Source organism: Drosophila innubila (genome assembly GCF_004354385.1).
Source record: "Drosophila innubila isolate TH190305 chromosome 3R unlocalized genomic scaffold, UK_Dinn_1.0 2_E_3R, whole genome shotgun sequence".
NCBI classification, from domain to species: Eukaryota; Metazoa; Arthropoda; class Insecta; order Diptera; family Drosophilidae; genus Drosophila; species Drosophila innubila.
Window position 1 is genome coordinate 12,599,823 of NW_022995380.1, and position 19,549 is coordinate 12,619,371.

The window sequence follows — 19,549 nt, forward strand, 5'->3', positions numbered from 1 at the left end:
GATAACAGTGACATAACAGCGCGAGTGCTAGCATCACGTTATCACTGTTGCATAGTGCTGTTATTTAATACATTAATATCGATACATGCGATATCGTCCGACCGCCACAATTTGGTTTTTGACAGGAGCTAAAAATGACCTGCGGCGCTAAAAAAAATTTCAAAGTTCTAGCTTCAAAATGTAGTAAAATGACCAAAAATATCAATCTTGAAATAAGGACATTGAAGGCATTTGCTTGGTTTGGCAACGTTCAAGTGAAAGAAATACGGCGAGCGATTTAAGTTCAAACATATGACAAAAACAATGAGGTTCGAAATTAGATTTAATAAAGTTAATAATATTTATGCGTGATTGGCGACCGTCCATTAGCTTACTGTCCGCGTAGATAAAATAAATAATATGGTAAAAGTACAATTGATATTTTGATAGTCTTTATTAAAAAAATATTGCTCGCTTTGCCATGCATAACATTTCTCTTCATAGAATAACCATAATTATTTAACATTCAACGAGATTCTAGTCCCATTAATTACTATTTATATATATATTTGAAAAATATACATAATTACGTACATAAATATATAATTGAAAAATTTAAACCACTAGGTGATTACTAGAATCTTAACTTGAACTTGAAATTTTTCTTGTTTTTCTTTGTTTTTGATGCACTTGATAATACATAATGGTATTGAAATAACCTGAATTTAAAGTGTACATAGTTTAAAAATTATTGTGTATTCAATTAATTGATAAAAAATTATGTGTAACTACTTATATGTCTTTTCATGTAATTCTCTCCAGGTGTTTTCAACACAATCACTGAAATGTGGAACAGCTTTCAGGGAATTCAAGAGGACATTTTGAGCTTATATTATTAGGAGTTGGTTGATGTTAGTTTGTAGAAAACATTATTTTGTTAGATTGTAAAGTTTTCAAACTATTTCAAAAATTATTATCATCACTCATTGATGGCAGATTAATACTGGGATCCTCCCTTAGCATGTTCCACATTTGATTGACTAACTTACGATGCTACTTTATGGCTGCACTGAAGGTACTCGTATCCCAGACAGTTTTATGTAGGATTAATCAGCGTTTGTTATGCTATGATTTTCAACTAATCAAAATTAAACTTTAAAATATTTGCTAAAACTTATTAATATTGAATCATTCTTTGTGTTTCCTACGAGCGTCTTTTTTAATTGAAATAGCTTAAAAAGTTTGTCTACTTAAAAATGAATCTTTGCCATTTGGATAGTTAATTACGTATAGTTACTTTTAATTATTTTCTCATTTTTTGAGCATTTGAGTTGGTTTTGTCAGTAGAGTTAATTTGTAAATTGTGCTCCGTTGTAATTTATAGGGCGGTAATAAGCTGTTGTTAATTGAAGCGAAAAGCGCTTGAATTTTACTTAGACTTAGCAAAAAGTTTGGTAATTTCATTTCCAAAAAATGGATTTAGTATAACCCTGATAGTAATACGAGTCATTATATACAAAACACTTGTCTATAAAGGATATCAAATTACTAGACAGTTCGTTTTACTACGCTGATTACGTTTATAGGACATACGGCCACCAGATCGATGTCGGTTTTCTAACCTCACTTTGATTAATAATATTCAACAGCTATTTATTCAACAAATCCTCACTCTACACCTACAGTTGTGTATCATATCACATTTGTGGGGCGTCCTCGCTTATTTTGGTCGTCCAAATGCCGGGCATTAGTTGAGGAGGTAGATTGGATTGTGGTGTGGTCAATTTCCTAAACGAATTTGTAGCACAGATGGTATTTGAGTTGGAGCTTGGCACATATCCCTTATTGTCCAGTCCATCGATGACTGTGAACTGCGTTGCCATGTTTTGTGCTCCCTGCGAAACTGGTGACGCTGGTCTGGAAATGGGATGTGTTCGTGGACTGCTAATTAATGACATACAGATACCGCCAATAATGGCCAGAGCTGTATAGGAAGTCTGAGGAATTAGCTGACCAATGACGACGGTGGAACCGATGAATGGAGCTCCCAATAGCCAGAAACGCGCCCAGCAAATTGTCGAGAATGATGTAATTTTACGCTTTTCCGGGCTAACAAGTTCCACTGTGCTGGTGGTCAGTATGGAGAGCGATGTGGAAATTGCCATTTTGGACACCATGGCTGTACACATAAGCATCGCCACATTGGCATCCAGCGAGACAACACCTGGCTTGGGCACCAGCCAACAGCACCAAGCAAAGAATCCAGCCAATATATTGAATATTCCTGCCCAGAGCCATTTGCGTGTCGTGTTCATGATCAGATAGAGACCAATGAAGGTGCCTATCATCTCACAGAAGCCGGCTACGAATGTGTTAATGTACAGGTGCTCCCGACTGAAGGAGCGTATGTTTAGCAGGCAGCCATAGTACACACTGATGTACAGTGACCAACAGAGATGTACACAGATCATATGGCGCACCGCTTTTTCACCCTTCCAGATGGACCACCAGCCGGCGGGTGGCGGTGCATCCATGGCTGTCTGAGCCTGCAGCTCCAGCTGCTGATCAATGTCATGAGGAAGATTGTAGCGGGTTCCGTTCATCTCGGCACATTGCAGCAGTATCTTTTTGGCATCCTGCACACGTCCGCGGGCAATCATCCAGCGCGGCGAGTCTGGTATCCATCTATGCAAAGGTATCAACAGTTAATATTAAACAGGTAAATTAACTAGTTAGCTTGATCAACTAGCTAGCATTACAACTAAAGTATTTGGAAGCAGGGATAATAATATAATGATTATTTTTAAAGTATAATAGTTACTTACTGCCACAAGTAGATGAGAATCACCGTTGGACAAGAGATGGCCATATAGAGGTGAGACCAACTGGACCAGAAGCTGGCAACACCCGGCAGCATCATGACACCAATGGACCAAAACTGCTCGAAAAGCGTTGAAACATAAGTGCGATACTTTCCGCCAGTAATATCAGCCACTATAAAAATATTATACACGTAAGAAATTTCAGATATAAGTTTACTATAGTTATAGTAATTAAAACATACTGATCATGCCGCCTGCGGTGTACATCTGAGCGCAGCAGACAGCGGAGAGGCAGCGGAAGAAGACATGGAGTTCATAAGAGGCCACATGACCAGTCAGATTGCCACATAATATTTGAGTGATCATGCCAAAGAGCATTACACTGCGTGGACTAAAGCTAAGGACGAAAGGTGAGGTTAAGTGATCATTTTGATAGAAATATGTCGGATAATTTCACTTACTACTTAAGCAGATGATTGGCCAGTATGCCGCCGGTTAGCACACCGAACAAATGGAAAAACTGTGTAACCGAGACTAAAATGTCCCGGGAGCAAACCAGATCATACTGTGTTACCACCGAGTGATAGTCGGACTCGTGTTGGAACTCCGTGCAGGGAATAACATTGGAGTTGCGATGCAGCGGCTTCTCCCAGACTCGTGGCTCCTGGGCACTATCCTCATAGTTGTAGTAGTGATGTGCATGATCCTGTGCGTCCTGGTAGATATTGCAGAAATCAATGGTAAACTCTTGGTCCTCCTTCTCCTCCTTCTGCGGATGCGACACCTTGATCCATTGCGTCTGATTCTGTGTCCCAAGTTCTGGCGGTGGCTTGCAAAAGAACTCGCCATGCCGTGGTGCTGGTGCCGTAAAAATGATGCATGCCATAAACCAGGACGATGGAATCTTGCACAGGAATATTAATAAAACTGTGCGCAATTGCCACTTGCCCCATTCGCCGGTTATTTGACCCACTGCATCCACTTTGCTCTGCATTTTTGTATTTGTCCTTGTCGATTTCCCCTCCAAACGTGCAAATGTGTCGTGCGGATAAAGTTTGCAGTCGTGCGAGTGCTTGTGAATCGGTGTCTGTCCGTCCAGAGGCGTGTAGAACTCCTCCTCGTTGTTGTAGTTGTTATTATTATTATTGTTGTTGTTGTTGTTGGCTTCGCCTTCTAGAATATTGAGTGGGCTTATAGTGGGCTGTGGGGGCGGTGAAGTCAGCGAACTGCGACGTCGACACTCGTTGGTTGTTTTCGTGATCGAAGGAGTTTGTGGTGCCTCAACGTTGTTTTCCAACGAAGAGTAAGATTGCTTTCTAGCTGGGCTTGTGGTTGATATGTGTGCAAGTGCAAGTGGTTGCGTCCTGTTAAGTGTGGACAGCTCCTCTTTTAGGGGAAGTAAAGGTGATTCTGCCTGCAAACGAGTGAAGAAACCAGATCGAAATAGAGATTAACTTAGTGACTCGATAGGTACTTAAAGAAAAAATTAATGCATTTTAAAATTCAAATTAATCTAAAATAAATTATATAAATTTGAATATAACCCTAAGATCAATGCAGAAATAATTTAAAAGAAATACCTCATTTTATACATTCTATTTCTAACTTTGTAAGGAATTTTTTCAATGAAAAGAAAATTTTAGATTAGTTATACATAAGTTTTATCTAATAAATGTATTAAAGTATATTCGAAACATTTTTTTAAGGAATGCAACTAAATCTTAAATTGATTATAGTCTCATGTTCAATTAATTCTACTTACTTAATGTCATTGCAGATATCAATATAGAATATGATTTTGTTTTTAGCTTCAACTTAACCTTAAAATTAATTCACTTTGCTATGAGGTTGCTAATATATGTATGTGTGTGTCCTATTGCTTACACATACACAACCCGTAATTGTTTTGTTATGCTGCGATGAAGGACATTTTCTTGATTATCTCAAGTCTACGATATCCTCGACTTGCGTGCATTTGTTGTGGCTGCTCTTCAGCCCCATCGTCTCGGATCTATAAGGAGGACTTTAATGGGAGGACTCCAGCTGAGTCCACTGCTCCATCTTCATATGTGTCGAGCTGCATTTGTTGGCATACAAAAATAACGAATACAAATTGCATTTTACGCCCGGGTCAGCTTTACCCAATCTCTATTTATAGTACTCTTCAAGTAATTTAAAACCGCAAAGCCAGGCAACAAAATATCAATTGAAAGCATACACAAACAAATATATCCCACCAGCTGGGTATCAATAACATGATTGCAATGCTGAAGAGGCAGCCTATAAAGGACATTATAGTTTAGTCGGGAGCTGCCGCAATTTGATAGGCGGTAACCGACTGCTGGCAGCTAGATATGGCATCTTATTTGCCACGTCCTTGGCCAGCTGAGAATAAGGTCGTCAACATGAAAAACTGAATGTATTAGCCTTTATATGTACATAAAGCATACGCCGCATAGAACATTATTTATTTTAACATTTTTTGATATCCTGTACCTTTAGGCAATAGGTCAAAAGAGTAAAAACTTTAAAGTTTTTCTGCCTCATTTCAATTTCATAAAAATTTTAGAGTATATCTAATTTGTTTAGGGCATATCTGCAAGTCGTGCACACTCGTCGACAATTCTATTATTTGCTCTTTATGTGCATGTGTCTGTTTTTGCTTTGGGGTTACCCAGGACAACCATTAAATCAGCCGCAAATTCTTAATTACCTGTTTGCACGATTTTCCATACCCTGTAATCACGATTAAAGGGGTATTGTAAAATGCTTATGAAGCCTATTCTCAATAAATAAATATAAAGACTACATTACAACAAATTAAAATACTTTTTCTATTGATATAAATTGTTCGCCAAGAAGTTTTGACTAGTAGTACTAGTATTACTTACTATCTTTCCCATAATTAGCTTTATTTAATACTCCTTCGATTGTTTTGCAAGAATTTTAAGTAAAACTACAACTTTTCATAATATTTGAGATTGTCAAGTTTGCTGTTCTCATTTTCTACTTTGGGAGGTTGACAAATGTCCTCGGAACAACAGTTACATACATTGGGCATCCCAGCAGGTGAATATACTTTTTCGAGAATTCCATTTACAAGTCGCAAAATACCTTTGTAAACAATTGCGCATCATTTTTGTTCTACTTTCTTAATCTTCTTTTTTAATGTCAGCTTTTTTTTTTGTACTACATATAATATTTTGTTGATTTCGTGAGACAAAACAGTAAAATTGCCTTTCGTGTTGCGTTTATTCTTGTTTGTTGACCATGTCCTTGTAATTGTTATTATTATATGGCGTAATGTAGCCATGTGGTCAAAGCGACATTTTAAATATTAATCAGATGTGCAAAGAAATTCGTCACCAGCCAAGCGATTAACTTTGATTGAGCTGTCTCCCTTAAATTGTTTGCTTAATACTTTTAAGTTTACAATAAAATTGTAGGCTAGTTAAAAAAACTAGAATAGAAATTTTTAATGGGCATCTAGTTAAAATGATTATCGCGACTCATTTTTACAAAAATATTCGATGTAACTTTGTTTTTTGTTAATTAATACAACTCTATGCAGTAAAATTCTACTATGGATTCATTAAAAATTCAGAAAAATCAGAGTAAATTAAAAAACAACTTATGTAAAATTCTTAGTTTGTAGCGATACCTTTACGAAAATGGGTCGATATATAGAGAGGTATTGCATATACTTTTTAAGTTTGGAATTGCTTTCGTGACCTTTGCAAGGTCTGAAATTCTTGCCAGGCAGTAAAAATATGCAAAATGCATATAGAAAGTGGTCTCTAATTTAGTGTTCCTTGTTGCGTATAAAATTAAAAAGACTTGGGACGGTAAAGTATGCGATGAGTGAAGAGTTTTGATTTCCATGTTAAAGGCTGAAGGTCGGTTGCAGTCGTCAGCCTATAAATATGCAAATGCTTGTTTCAGATCCAGTCAAAGTTTCAGATCTATTTTTACAGTTGACTTAAGTAAACAAATAAGTTGGTTCATTTAACGGCCGATTGTTTTAGTCTGATTGTTATTTTTTTTATCGTCTTATTGATATATTTGGACCGGCACTTGCGCAAATAGTTTGAAGGTTAATGCCAGTTGCCGTTACCGTTGTTGGTTGTCGACTGCCGGTGGTTGTTGTTGTTTGTCAGTCGTAAAATAGCTGACAATTAATGAACTTTACTAAATGGTCACGTGACGGTTCAATAAACTCCCTCGGAAGGGTTGAGCTCAAGTCATTTCTCATTACATAAGTGGGTATTGTGTGAATATTACTGATTACGCATTACTCATACGCCCCGTGTCTTGCTGTGCGCCATTATAGCAATTAGCTTTTTGAAATCCTAACAGTTGGTGACAACTGATTGAAAGGCGTGACATAGTGGGCGTGTCATTGTGAGCATTGATGTTCGCCTATCAGAATGTCATTAACATTAAACACACATACAATCACTCACACAGCGAATGCTAATTGTAAAGAGGTGTCGCTACAGCGATTATAAATGGATTATCTTAATTGTTTTCTACTCGACCTCTATTAAATTTTAATTGGTACAGGCGTGAGATCAGGAATATTTGATTTCAATAACTGTAAATCTGTGTTTCCCACACTTAAAAACTATTATTGAGTAAGATTATTGTGTTAAGACAGCTTGTTGTGAAGTAGTATACTAATCTTTCTGACAATAACTGTAAGTCCCGTTTCTAGTAATGCATCTTAAGTGGCTTTTTCGTCTGCAGAACTTTTAAGTACTTTAAAATTATTATTTGCCTAATACTTATCCTTTGATTAATTCACTGTTCTTGTTTTAAAAACATTTACAAACATTTTAGCTACCCAATCATATTTCGAACAGCCCAGACTAACTTCCAAATAGTACTAATAGAGCTTTCTATAGAAAGCTAACCACGAACTGAACAAGAAAATTCAATTTTCGTTGTCGATTGCCTTTGGGCATTGACATCTAATTGCATTAAGTATACGCATCAGTGGACAGCAAAACGCAGCTTTCAGCTCGAATCTGCCTTATATTTATTCGTATTTATGGCAACTTAATATAAACCGAGTTACTTCCTAGAAAATGAGCTATATATATTCATATGCCTCAAGTTTTAGTTCGTACTTAAGTCTAACTGACGTTAAGATGATGGGGTTTTCCTCATCAAAACCAAATGAAATCATTTACCTCTGCTACTGGAAATTACAATGAGTAATTTTCCTTATTTACTAGGCTATTTTGAAGAATCCGATTATATTTAGAACTAATAAATATTAATCACGTCACTAAGGTGTTTCTGAAAAGTATAAAACCACTTGCGAATTATAAGCACACCTTATCAGGTTTTTCCATATAATTGGCTGTTAATAAATAATGCAATATTGATCTATAAACAATTAATTAGAGCTGTAAAATCACCCCAGAAAACCACATCTCTCGTATATTTCACAATAGATTGTCATAGTTAATAAAAGAAATTAACACAATTTTTCCCGGCTGGTTGTAAAATAACATTTAATGAACATTCTGATGCTTACAAAGGCTAAACGAAGTCTTCAAGCTAATTACTAATTATGAACATTAACAAAAGGGCAGCTTAATTAAGGTATTAAATGTTAATTGATAAGTTTCTTTATCACAACGTTAACAGGTGTATCCTTTACACACATTTGCTAATGCCTTTGGCTAATGATTAACCAATTGTTTAGCAAGGCAGCAAACAGCACACGTCTTGAGCTTGTATGCTTCACTTTACTCTTCATCTACAAAGTCAAACACACCTCCCCCCACACACACACATAATACACATACATGTGTATACACCTGTCAATGTGTAGTTGTTTTTCCTTGGGCAGGCTCATCAACTTTCAGTCGTTGACAACAATGGGCGCCAAAGTTAATTGGAACAAAGCTGAAGCAGCTGCATACTAAATTCAAAGATGGGCATAACAAGCATACACACATATAAATGGTAACATACCCATCTACTTCATGTCATTGTCATGTCAAGCTGCTGGCATCTTAGGGAAAAAAGCAAACTTAATTTAAAAACGCCTTAAAGCCAGTTCAGCTGTGGCTTATAACCAATTGCTTGCTCAATTTTGAGTTCAACAGATTGGCATATTTTCTTTTAATGAGCTGAATATGTGAACCTTAATACCTTAGTGCTAAGTGTATTTAATTTTCATGGTTATGACTTAAGATAAACTTATACTTTAATTTATTTACAATAATACAATGTATCTAAAATAATTCAATAAGTAATTTGAGTTTGATTTACAAGAGAAATCAAGTGTAATTAGCGCTAGTCATATTATTAGAGCTTGATCTTGAGCTATATATGGTTTTAATAATGTGTCATCTCATGTGTATTTTTTTTTAGTTTCACTCAGTAGTCAGAATATTTTGTGAATCCACAACATGCAATAGATTAACCCCATATTGACTGCTTGACCAACGAGTCACGAACGTAATCGTGGCTAGACATAGAGCCAGACATGCTGAGCATGTATATAATAGCAGTATATCACTAAGTAACTTTTGTCAGCTGGAGTTTTCGACAATAAAAAGCAGGCAGAGCTTTAACACACTCTTATAATATTGATAGATGTTGGATTTATGGCCAAAGAGTCGGGTTAACAACTAGCTGTGGCACGTGTTTGCCAATATCCGACGAGTGCCGCATAAACAGGACTTCAACTGCTTCAAAGCTGCCAAAACAGTTTGGCGCAGCATGGCGTATGCGTAATATATGCCAAATGGTTATTAATGTGCATGTGTGTATATGTGTTTGCAAGAATTGAATTCCTGAGCATAATATTAAGCTGCCTGGAAATGAAAGTCCATACAGTTTGGTAAATTAAATGAACTGGAGTTCAAAAGCATTATTAATTTTATGTGGCTGAAATTGTGAAATTTAATTTAATTAATATATAAATTTACACTTTTTTATACTGCACATAAGTTCGTTTTCATTTACCTCTCATTGCTTTGCCAAATATCGGCCATTGAATTGTGTGCACAACTATTTTCATTTTATTGTTGTTATCAATATTTTTTATTTTGGCCATGCTTCTGTTTGTTTGCCAAAAGGCAATTAAATAAACAACAATTTGGCCAACTTCAAGGTGACTATTAAAATACGAGTACTTATTATTATTATTGAACATTATATTGAATTTTGCGAGCCACTTCTCATGCAGCTGTGTCGCAGTTGGGCCAACAGGAAGACCTACTCCCCAATTATCGGTCCACATGCCATAAATAATTCCCCCAAAAAATAGGACCATAATTGGAGAATACTCTGAAAGGACGGCAATTCGCTTGCAAGGCTTCAATTGCGGCAATTATATATAAAGCAAGTGTGTTTGTATTCGATTGAGATTTGCCAAAATATTCAAACATGTTATATGGCTTGACTTGTTATCAAATTAACAACCACAAGCATAAAGTCACATAATTATAATTTGTATTATTCAACAAATTATTTGTTGATTATTTTCTTAATATTTGAGCAAAGCAATGATGTTTGACAAAAACTTTTAAATTGAAACTGTTTTGTTATATCCTAAGACGTATATTTACAATAACAGTCGATTTTTGCTGATTGTGTTTTCCAAATATCCGCTTTTCTGTAAGCTACAAAAAAAGTATTTTTTTCGACCCATGCTTCCAAACATTTCATCAGCTTGTTGTTTACTTTGCGCCTCTGACTTAGATTTTTTTTGGTATTCTTGATTAGCAGAGCGCTGAACGAAAAATATCTTTTGCGAATTGCGAAAATGAAGACGGAGAATAAAGCACAATTTACAAATCAAACGATGGCAACGTACTGTTTTTTATTGTGTTTTTGTGTAAACAACAAGATTCAACTACCATACCATAAAGCGAATGAATCATTTGACCTTGATTATACATTGTACCACTGATTGCTTCGGTATATAATATTTGGAGAACCCTCGAGCCCTGCAAAGTAGGCTTTATTTTCCTAACGTCTGAGAGTTTATTGGTGTTCAATCTTGCAATCTGAATCCAAATGTCAGCCATAACATATATTCTATACGCAGTATATTTATATACATTGGTTCGACCTTTAGATAGCTCAAATCAGCAAAAGCTGCTGCTCACAGCTGCTCTTCTTTTTAAAGTTTAAAGACTAATCCGCTTATGAAGCAAAAGAGACACACACACACACAGTGATTGCAGCAGTTTGTTATTGTTTCATCATATACTAAATACAGCTGATTTATTGAATCAATATTAAAGCAAGTCATAAAATAAATCACAATTTTCCGATCTTGTCTGCATACGCAGTTTTGAGTCACTGTAAGCTCCAAATTTGCATGTCTCACGCACATAAATCAATAAGGAACCTTTTAGTATTAACGATAAGTGGCATATGCCACAAAATTATTGAAAGTCAGCTAAAATATGCTAAAACAAAATTAAATTAAAATGATTTACTTTTTGTCAACGTTGCAAATTTAATTTGCTTCTCATTTCTTAAAGCAAATATTGAAAGAGGATATTAAAAGTTAACATATTATGTGAGGGAAATACTTCAACAATCTCTATATAGGAGCTTTTTATGACTCTCTAACAAGCCCCTGGTATCATACGTGATCCCAACAAATTGCGCAACGCAGCTGCAAAGTATGCAATATAATTTTTTATGACACAATATTACTTATTATTATTTCAATTGGATGGGCACATTCTCTGACAGCGCACTGTCACTTCAATATAGTAAACAACAGCTCAATTGCCTTTTAATGGTCTTACCAACTAAGTAAAAATTAAAATTGCAATTTCTTGTTGTCTGTTTGTTATTGTGGTTATGGTGACTGGGGGTAATTGGCAGCTTACTAATTTCCTGTCATTTATTAACACAATTCTATGCTTTAGTTATTCTTTTGCTTATTCAATTACACGCTTTGAGTTCATAATTACGGCAGTTAGCAATAATAACTTGATTTTTCAGTGGATTTACTTTAAGTTAATTAGCTTTTTATTATGTTTAAATCAAGCTTTTCGCATTCAGCTCATTATATCTCGACTCAAGTTAACGGCACATTTGTCGCGTCTTTTTATTGGGCAATTTTTTATGTTACGCACAATCTCAGCATAATTTAAGCTCTCTTCTTTATCAGAAATAAATTTGTTTCAGCCTCGTTTGTTAGCTGTCAGTCTTAGTGATTAAAGTTTCAAATAAAACGTTAAAAGGTACTTATTAGCTGAAAAGGGACGAAGGAATAAAAAGGCACGAAGCTTTTTATATAATTTAAGATTGTAAAAGGAAGCAAATTCATATAAGTATGTATAGTATATACAAAAAGAGAAGGCGTTAATTTGACTTTTCTTTATCCACTCATCTTTTGGCAAGAAATTGTTGTGTTTTGTGTAAAAGTGAAAAAGATATTCTAAGTAGAAAAATGTTTTGAGTCAACTTCAAAGCGTATTTATGCCTAGGCTTGATTAAAGGAGAAATTCCCAAAGTGCCTTTATGCTTCAAGATTCAACCTATGCCTCTAATAAAAAAATAAAATATTCCAGCGTGTCATTTACATAGTTCTCGAGTGAGTTGTAAACTTGTTCTGAACTTTTTTAGTTCAATGAACGGTCAGGTTCAGAGTAATTGCGATAAGTATGCAAATGAAACGTCATGAAAAGCGCGTTGAGAGGTTAATCAACTGTTTAGCAGCAGCTTAAGGAAAAAGGAACTGGAAAATATGTAATTAAAAGAATCAAAATTTATTTTATCACAAAAAATAATCAATGAATTATGCCCAAATCCTTGAGAAACCTTTTCAAGCTTAAGCGTTATTGCCACTCAAATTAAAATTTTTTGGTGTTTGCTTTTTGATTTTAACGAACTTTGACCTAGGCCAGTAACTTTGGCGGTCAGCTTAAAGCGAAATTCGTTGTCATTTAGTCTTTGCTTGGTTGTTGGGGTAACAATCAAAGTTTTTGTTTGTAGCCGTATCATAAAAGTGTCCTTTCTGAGTGCTGTTTCTATCTTTATGGTCATGTGTATGTGTGTTTGTCTGTGTATGCAGAGTCTACTTTTATGACATACTTTGCGTATAGCACTTTTGGGTACAATCAGTTCCTAAAACGGTTCTGACTGCACAATTAGCATAAGCAAAGCCTTAAAATGACTTTGTCCATTCCAAGGCTGCTAACCTCCAAAATTGTGGTGAAGATTTGGTTCGAGTAGAGTAAGATTTTGGGACATTGGCAGCTAGTTTTATGCAATGTATATTTGTGCTTATAGTTAAAAAGTGCATAGTTTTCATAGTTGTATGTATTCCTCTGTCAAATCATTTTTGATAAGTTCCCATGCTCTACGAAAATTTCATACATACACATATGTAAATTAATATATATTAGCTGTGTGTTTTCACATAATTTGCATAGTGGTCTAAAATTTTGCTACTTCTTGAGACAGCAAAAAGAAAAAAACGGAGAAAGCAAATAATTTACATAATCTTCCAAGTGTTTTCAGATTTACAGAGCAACTTGGAAAGGCCTCTTGGTAGTATAGCATCGCATTTACATGTGAAATTTCCTGTCGAGCCACTAAAATTGATATTCCCGCAATGCGCAGGCATTTCTAATGAGTTGCTCCAATAACTAGGTGAGAGCTGCCTCCGTTTTAGCCAAGTTACCTGTGAGACACTATTAACTGTCAGGGCGACACGTGTTTGCTTTGCCAGTTAGCTTTTCCTCTATTGTTTTCAGACTTCTATGCAAATGTTATGTTTAGAAACACGTCACATCACACTTTATTTTTCGACTTGAAAGAATTTCACAGCTAAACTTGAAGTTGCAATTTGCGTCAATACCCTCTACCAATCACCGGATGAGATTTGGAATAAAGTATAAAAGTATGTAGTATATATATATATATGATTTAACTAAACAGAAACAAGTTATAAGATCTTTAAATATATTAACAATTAAAATTTATTCTAAAACATAAGCTTCAAAAGCTTTCAGACAATATTATTACGATCGACCAGGATGTCTCCTAGTCGAGTATGCTCAAATGTAGCATTGTCACTTGTATTTTTTTTTTTCGGCTGATGTCATCATACAACTAAATTATTTTAATTAAACATTCAGCTTCAAGTTAACGCAAAGAAAGTTCTCTCAAATTAAATTACTGCAGGAAAACACACAAGAATTTTGGAAAAACAAGTGAAATAAAAATATTCTTACATGGCGGAGCACAGATAGTCTGTAACATTTTAACAACAAATAAGAATAACAAAAAGGTAACGTTAGGGATTTTATGAAAAATAGAAGAACCTTCCTTAAAATTTATCACTGGGTCAGCAATATGTATAAAAAAATGTCGCATTCTGACATTTTTCACACTGCTACGGGTTTCCTTCAATAAAGTTCATTCTACTCTGTGACTTTTTTCGTATGTGAATAATTGCGTATATAATTAAAAAAGATTTTATTAATTGTGCGCTGTCAGGCAGGTTTTTTTACACTCCATAACCAGTAAGCAGTATGCTATATAACTTCTGTGCGACTTTTGTGACGCTTTCGAAATTCGTGTTAAATGTCGTGAAGAATATAGTGTATATTTCCCATCAATCGAATTTATTTATTTCTAAATAATAGTTGTATAGAGGGTATCTGACAGTCTTGATCAATTTTTCACTTAGTTGTACAACGAAATCTCTTAACAGCATGCTTTTAAGACTTGCCGTTTGGTTCACCCCAGCTTGCCGAGCAACTAGACAGAGATAATCCACCTCTGAACTACTCGTACTAAATCAGATCCAGATGCAACCCACAACCCACAAATGTCGCCCACAACTTATCTTAGCCACGCACAATTTGTCTTTTGCCGTGGCAGCAGTTTTCTAATTAAGCGCCTGTATAACTGGCGGTTGATAAGGGTTTTTATTGTTTCAAGCATGATTTAAAGTACCGTTGTTTCATCTTCATCCTCATCTTCATCATCATCGTCATCTGCGCTGCTATTATCTTCATCCTCGCTGGCAGGTTCTATATGCGCCTCATCGCATCGTGAGATTTGTGCTGTTAACTTTTCGCTGCTGCTGCCAATGCCACTGGAGGAGTTGCTGCCACTTCCGCTGCCACTGCTAGAGTTGTTGCTGTTTCCATTGTTGCTGCTGGCAGTAATAACGTTGCCTAGCAGAACCTGACCCTGACCATGACCATGACCATGACCAACATGGCTTTTATTGCTGCCGCCGCCAACGCCATTGCCAATGTTCGTAAGCATAATGAAAGGCGGCCGGCGAACTGGAAGTTGCCGTTTAGCCCGCTAAACGTCAATTATTTTCGACACTTTCATATTTTCTTTCTCTTTTGCTTGCTTTACACACACTAAACACTTTAAATTGTTCAGAAATTTTCAATTGTGTAAACTTTTAAATATTTAAAAGAAATTTAACATTCTAATTTAATTAAACTGATAACACTGCGTATGCTTAATATTGCTTAGAATATTAAGCTTTGACACCGTTAAAATGATTTGAAAATGTTATTTTATCTGTAATTTTTTTTGGTTACTATTGTTATTTTATCTGTAATTTTTTTTTTTTTGGTTATTATGAATAAATTTATGTTGCACATTTATTTAATTCAAATTTTAGAAATTCCTATTCAAAATTAGGACAGGTGGACAGTGGGGCCATTGGCCATTAACGCGCTCAACTTTATTGTGGTAGTTAGATTGTTGGACATTACGGTGTCCGCTGTTTGTTTCGTGCTGCCGTTCGCCTAACGCGCAACTGATTTGCCGAAATGCGGCTAAAAGCTCACAAGGGCCAACATTGCTTTCGCCTTTTTCCTTGCACTTTTCCGAGGGGCCAATGCGAAAGCGAAAACGTTAACGAGAACAAATACGAAACGAATCGGAACTAAAAAACGAAAGCTTTTTACACAATACGAATTCTAGCTTCATTCATGACCAAGATTCCAGCTCGGCATGGCCAAAATGTCACGTGGCGACGCTTTTCACTTTCCCTAACTGAAGTCAAGGCAAAATGAAGTTGGAGCTTTGAAGTTTCACAGCTCCCACCAGCTGTTGCTATTTGAACTTGAGCCCCCATTTCCTCTTTCCGCTGGTTTTATATATTCATTAACTTGATTTATTTTTGCAAGGTTCAGTTATATTAAGTTAATTACGAAACCAATAAATGGAAATTACATTCCGTATTTGTCTTAGCATTTCCATTTATCACGGCTTAAATATACCCACAACTTGTGCTAACTATAATCAATTGCCCGTAACAATCCTCAACTTGAGGAAAATTGCTGACGTACGTGCCAATCCGTGCAATGCTCCAATAAAGCACACAGTACCGGTGAAATAGTTGATATTGTGACTGTCATAAAACTGAAGAAGTGTATAGTATAAGGACTTTAGTTAAGCATGCTTAAACATAAGATATCCTATAAGAAAGTCAATAATTCCCTAACCTTAATTTCCTCTGCACTCCATTTTATTGTCGAATAACTTTTGTATTTATTAGCTGAACATATTGAAATTTTGAGATTGGTTAAGGAATATCAAATAAATTACAATCATAAAAACTGCGATTGGATTTATATTGATGAGAGAAGATATTTAAATATATATAAAAAGCTACAGTCTAAATTAGAGATCTAATTCTATTTATAAAATGTTCTTCTGACAGATTATGCTAATGATTACAGGGTATAAAAATTACTAATCACATTACACAAATACTCCTATACTTAAGACTCTATTTGGTTTTAGTATAATATATTAACCATAAAGTCAATATGCTATAGTCAATATGTAATATAAATAATGAAAAGCTTTAAGCAAATTACATAACTTTTTTAAAACAAATCTTGCATTTGCAATGAGACGTAATTTGTGTTGCTAGTCAATTTTCCGACACTTTCAAGTGCTTTGGGATGCACTCAATTAATCATTGAATGAATTCGTATCATTAAAATATGTATTCATTTAAATATCATTATTGTTGTTGGCGTCTTTGTTATTAATGATTTATTTATTTGTTCAATTATTTATTTATTTATTTAAATAAATATCTAATTCGATGCCACTGTTAGCTCGAATTGTTAGAGGATGCGTGCTAATAAATTTGAATAACAACAAACATTGAAAGCGCATGTTAAAAAAAGTTGTGACTGGCACGTGCTGGATATTCGTGTTTGCCACTGATTACGCATACGCCACGTAGCTCCCTTCCAACGCCCCATTATCAGAGGGCAAAACCGAAAGAAAGACAACAAAACTAACTTAGAAATTTAATGAGTTTAAGGGTCTCGTTCAAACTTGTTTGTCTACGATTTGTCTTCAATTTGTCTTTAGATCTTTAAGTTTAAAATCAAATTACTTGCAGTCTCCCCGCTGTCACATGCGGCGTATGCGTAACAAAAGTGTTATTATAGTATTCTATGCAAATTGCTGTTGCCACATTCAATTACAGACACGCAAAGTTGTATCATTTCATTCACAATGATACGTTGAAACGTTGCATGGCCTTTCGCAATATGTATCAGTTGATTTCAGTGCTTAACTTGGGCCATAAACTACAAAAGTGAACAACTCAATTGTTGTCTGAAATCCAAGAAGTCTTAACCTTGTAAAATAAACTTTGGTAAGTTTTAAAAACAGTTCATGGTATTCACAAAGAGCGTACTAAATAATCTAAGCTCATTAAACTAATTACCCTTTTTCACATTGATGTACCCACACTAAAATTAATCTATAGTTTAGGATATATGCATTTTAAACTGGGTTTAAAAAATCGATCAAAAAGATTTGTTTATATTTCACTCAGATTAGCCGAGTTCAATGACCTAAGCGCTTTAACACAAGTAAATTAATCTCAACTGTGAGAATGGGTCAATCAGTATTTGTGTTAAAGTTCCCAGGAGCAGCAGAAGGCTAAGCTCGCTAAGTGCCTAACCGGACGTAGTACTCATATTTTATAATAATATACGTATATATATACGTATATAATTTAATAGCTTGATCAAACACGAAACAAACCTGCACTTTAAGCATCACAATCTTGATCTCAAGTTTATCGTTTGGAGAGTTGCTGCCACGTGTCGAAATTCCCAGCTCCGTGAACTTATTGTTGTTGATGCTGCTGTCGTCGTTGTTGTTGCTGTCCATATTTGTTGCATTTGCAGCAGAAAAATGCTTGAACAGCAGCGCTGGCTCCTCCGCCTCCTCTGACTGCTCCTCTATTGCCAGACGGCAGTCATAACAGGAATTGCCGTTAGTTCCCATTAGGCTTACATCGGGGTGTATGAAACTCATTTCAACTGTATATTCAACTATTCAAAGTATTCACAATTGTTATTGTGTAATTTTGCTTTTTTATTTCTTTTATATAATCACAGCACAGAGCAATTGATTCATTTTGCCTTTTGTACATCAAGTCATCACAATTTTCAGTTTTCGATTTCAAATAGCAAAATATTTGCACTTTGATAATTTATTAAATTTCCAATCTCACAGCTGTTGATGTAATCACAGAACGGACGCGTTAAGGGTCGTCTTCGTACGGAATTGTGAGTATTGTGGCAAAGTGTCGAGATTTCCGCTTGCTTTCAACTTTTCTGCTGCTGACGCTCAAAAGGAAGAGCAGTGTGAGCATCATTTCAGTGTATTTATAGATCAACACACCTAAAAAGCGTGCAAGCAACGAGCGGAACACATACAAATGTATCAGCAGACTGCATGCTGCAATCTGTTGCATGCTACATCCGTGCGGATATTCGTACCCGTGTCCGAGGCAATTCTCAGAGTCAAGTTCAAGATTACGTTTAGTTACGCCAACATCGAGAGTGAGAGGCACTGTCTCAAGTTCATGTAGTTGATATAATCTGGTTGCTGCCAAAAACTATACTAACACACACACACACAAACACATAAGCAGCTCAAGTGTTGTGTACATATTATGTATGCTCTTGTCTTCGGAGGCACAATCAATAGAAAAGCGCTTGCCAAAAAACAAGAATGAACCATTGATTTCAAAATGTTATCGAAGTTGTTATACCCTTTCTGACTGAATTCTCATACAACTGATCATTTATAAAAAAATTTAAAGTAATCAACCGCGACTGTTTTTAAAAAGAGAATCTAAGCCATTTAGTATCTGTATTGTTTTAATTTTCAAATCAAGCACACTTAGAGCACTTATTCGCTTCATAAGATAATTATAATACCCGCTGCAAGACAAAAAAAAACAAATCATAGAAAGACAAGTACAAGCACAAGAACTAGAAAAATACTCATACGCCATGTTGGCCAACAAATGCTTTATTCGCCTTTCGCTTTTCTCATCTTATTTTATCTTATTTCTTATTTCATTTCATTTTATTTCATTTCGTTTGCTTAAGTGTTTTTCTTTATCTTGTTGCTGTTGTTGTTTTTGTTTTTGTTTTACTTTTGAATGTTGATTTCGTTCAACTGTCAGGCAAACGTATTTGTTTTGTCTTCCACACAAACCATTTATTTGTTTTAATTTATACAAAATTGTTTTGACTTTGTATTTATTAACAATTATCACATACCCAAAGCCTTGCTGAATATTGTGAAATATAATGAGTACAACACGTTCCCTGTAGCACGTTTTACACTTGTGTTTACTTAACTAGTTAGTTGCTGTCTAAGCTAAGAACGATCTTTATTAGTACAACACAAATTGGCACTGAAAACTTATGTACATATCTTTGTAAATTCTC

At 35.2% G+C, this 19,549-nt stretch overlaps 1 protein-coding gene across 1 annotated transcript; it reads right to left on the reverse strand.

Moving 5' to 3' along the window:
* Positions 1-408: 408 nt before the first annotated feature.
* LOC117790376 (solute carrier family 22 member 3) lies at positions 409-15,093 on the reverse strand. Its single transcript, XM_034629812.1, has 5 exons — positions 14,754-15,093; positions 3,263-4,215; positions 3,044-3,198; positions 2,805-2,973; positions 409-2,664 (listed from the first exon to the last, which is right to left on the reverse strand). Exons 1-5 carry the CDS (start codon positions 15,069-15,071, stop codon positions 1,677-1,679), a joined length of 2,583 nt encoding a protein of 860 aa, XP_034485703.1. The 5' UTR covers positions 15,072-15,093; the 3' UTR covers positions 409-1,676.
* Positions 15,094-19,549: the final 4,456 nt, after the last annotated feature.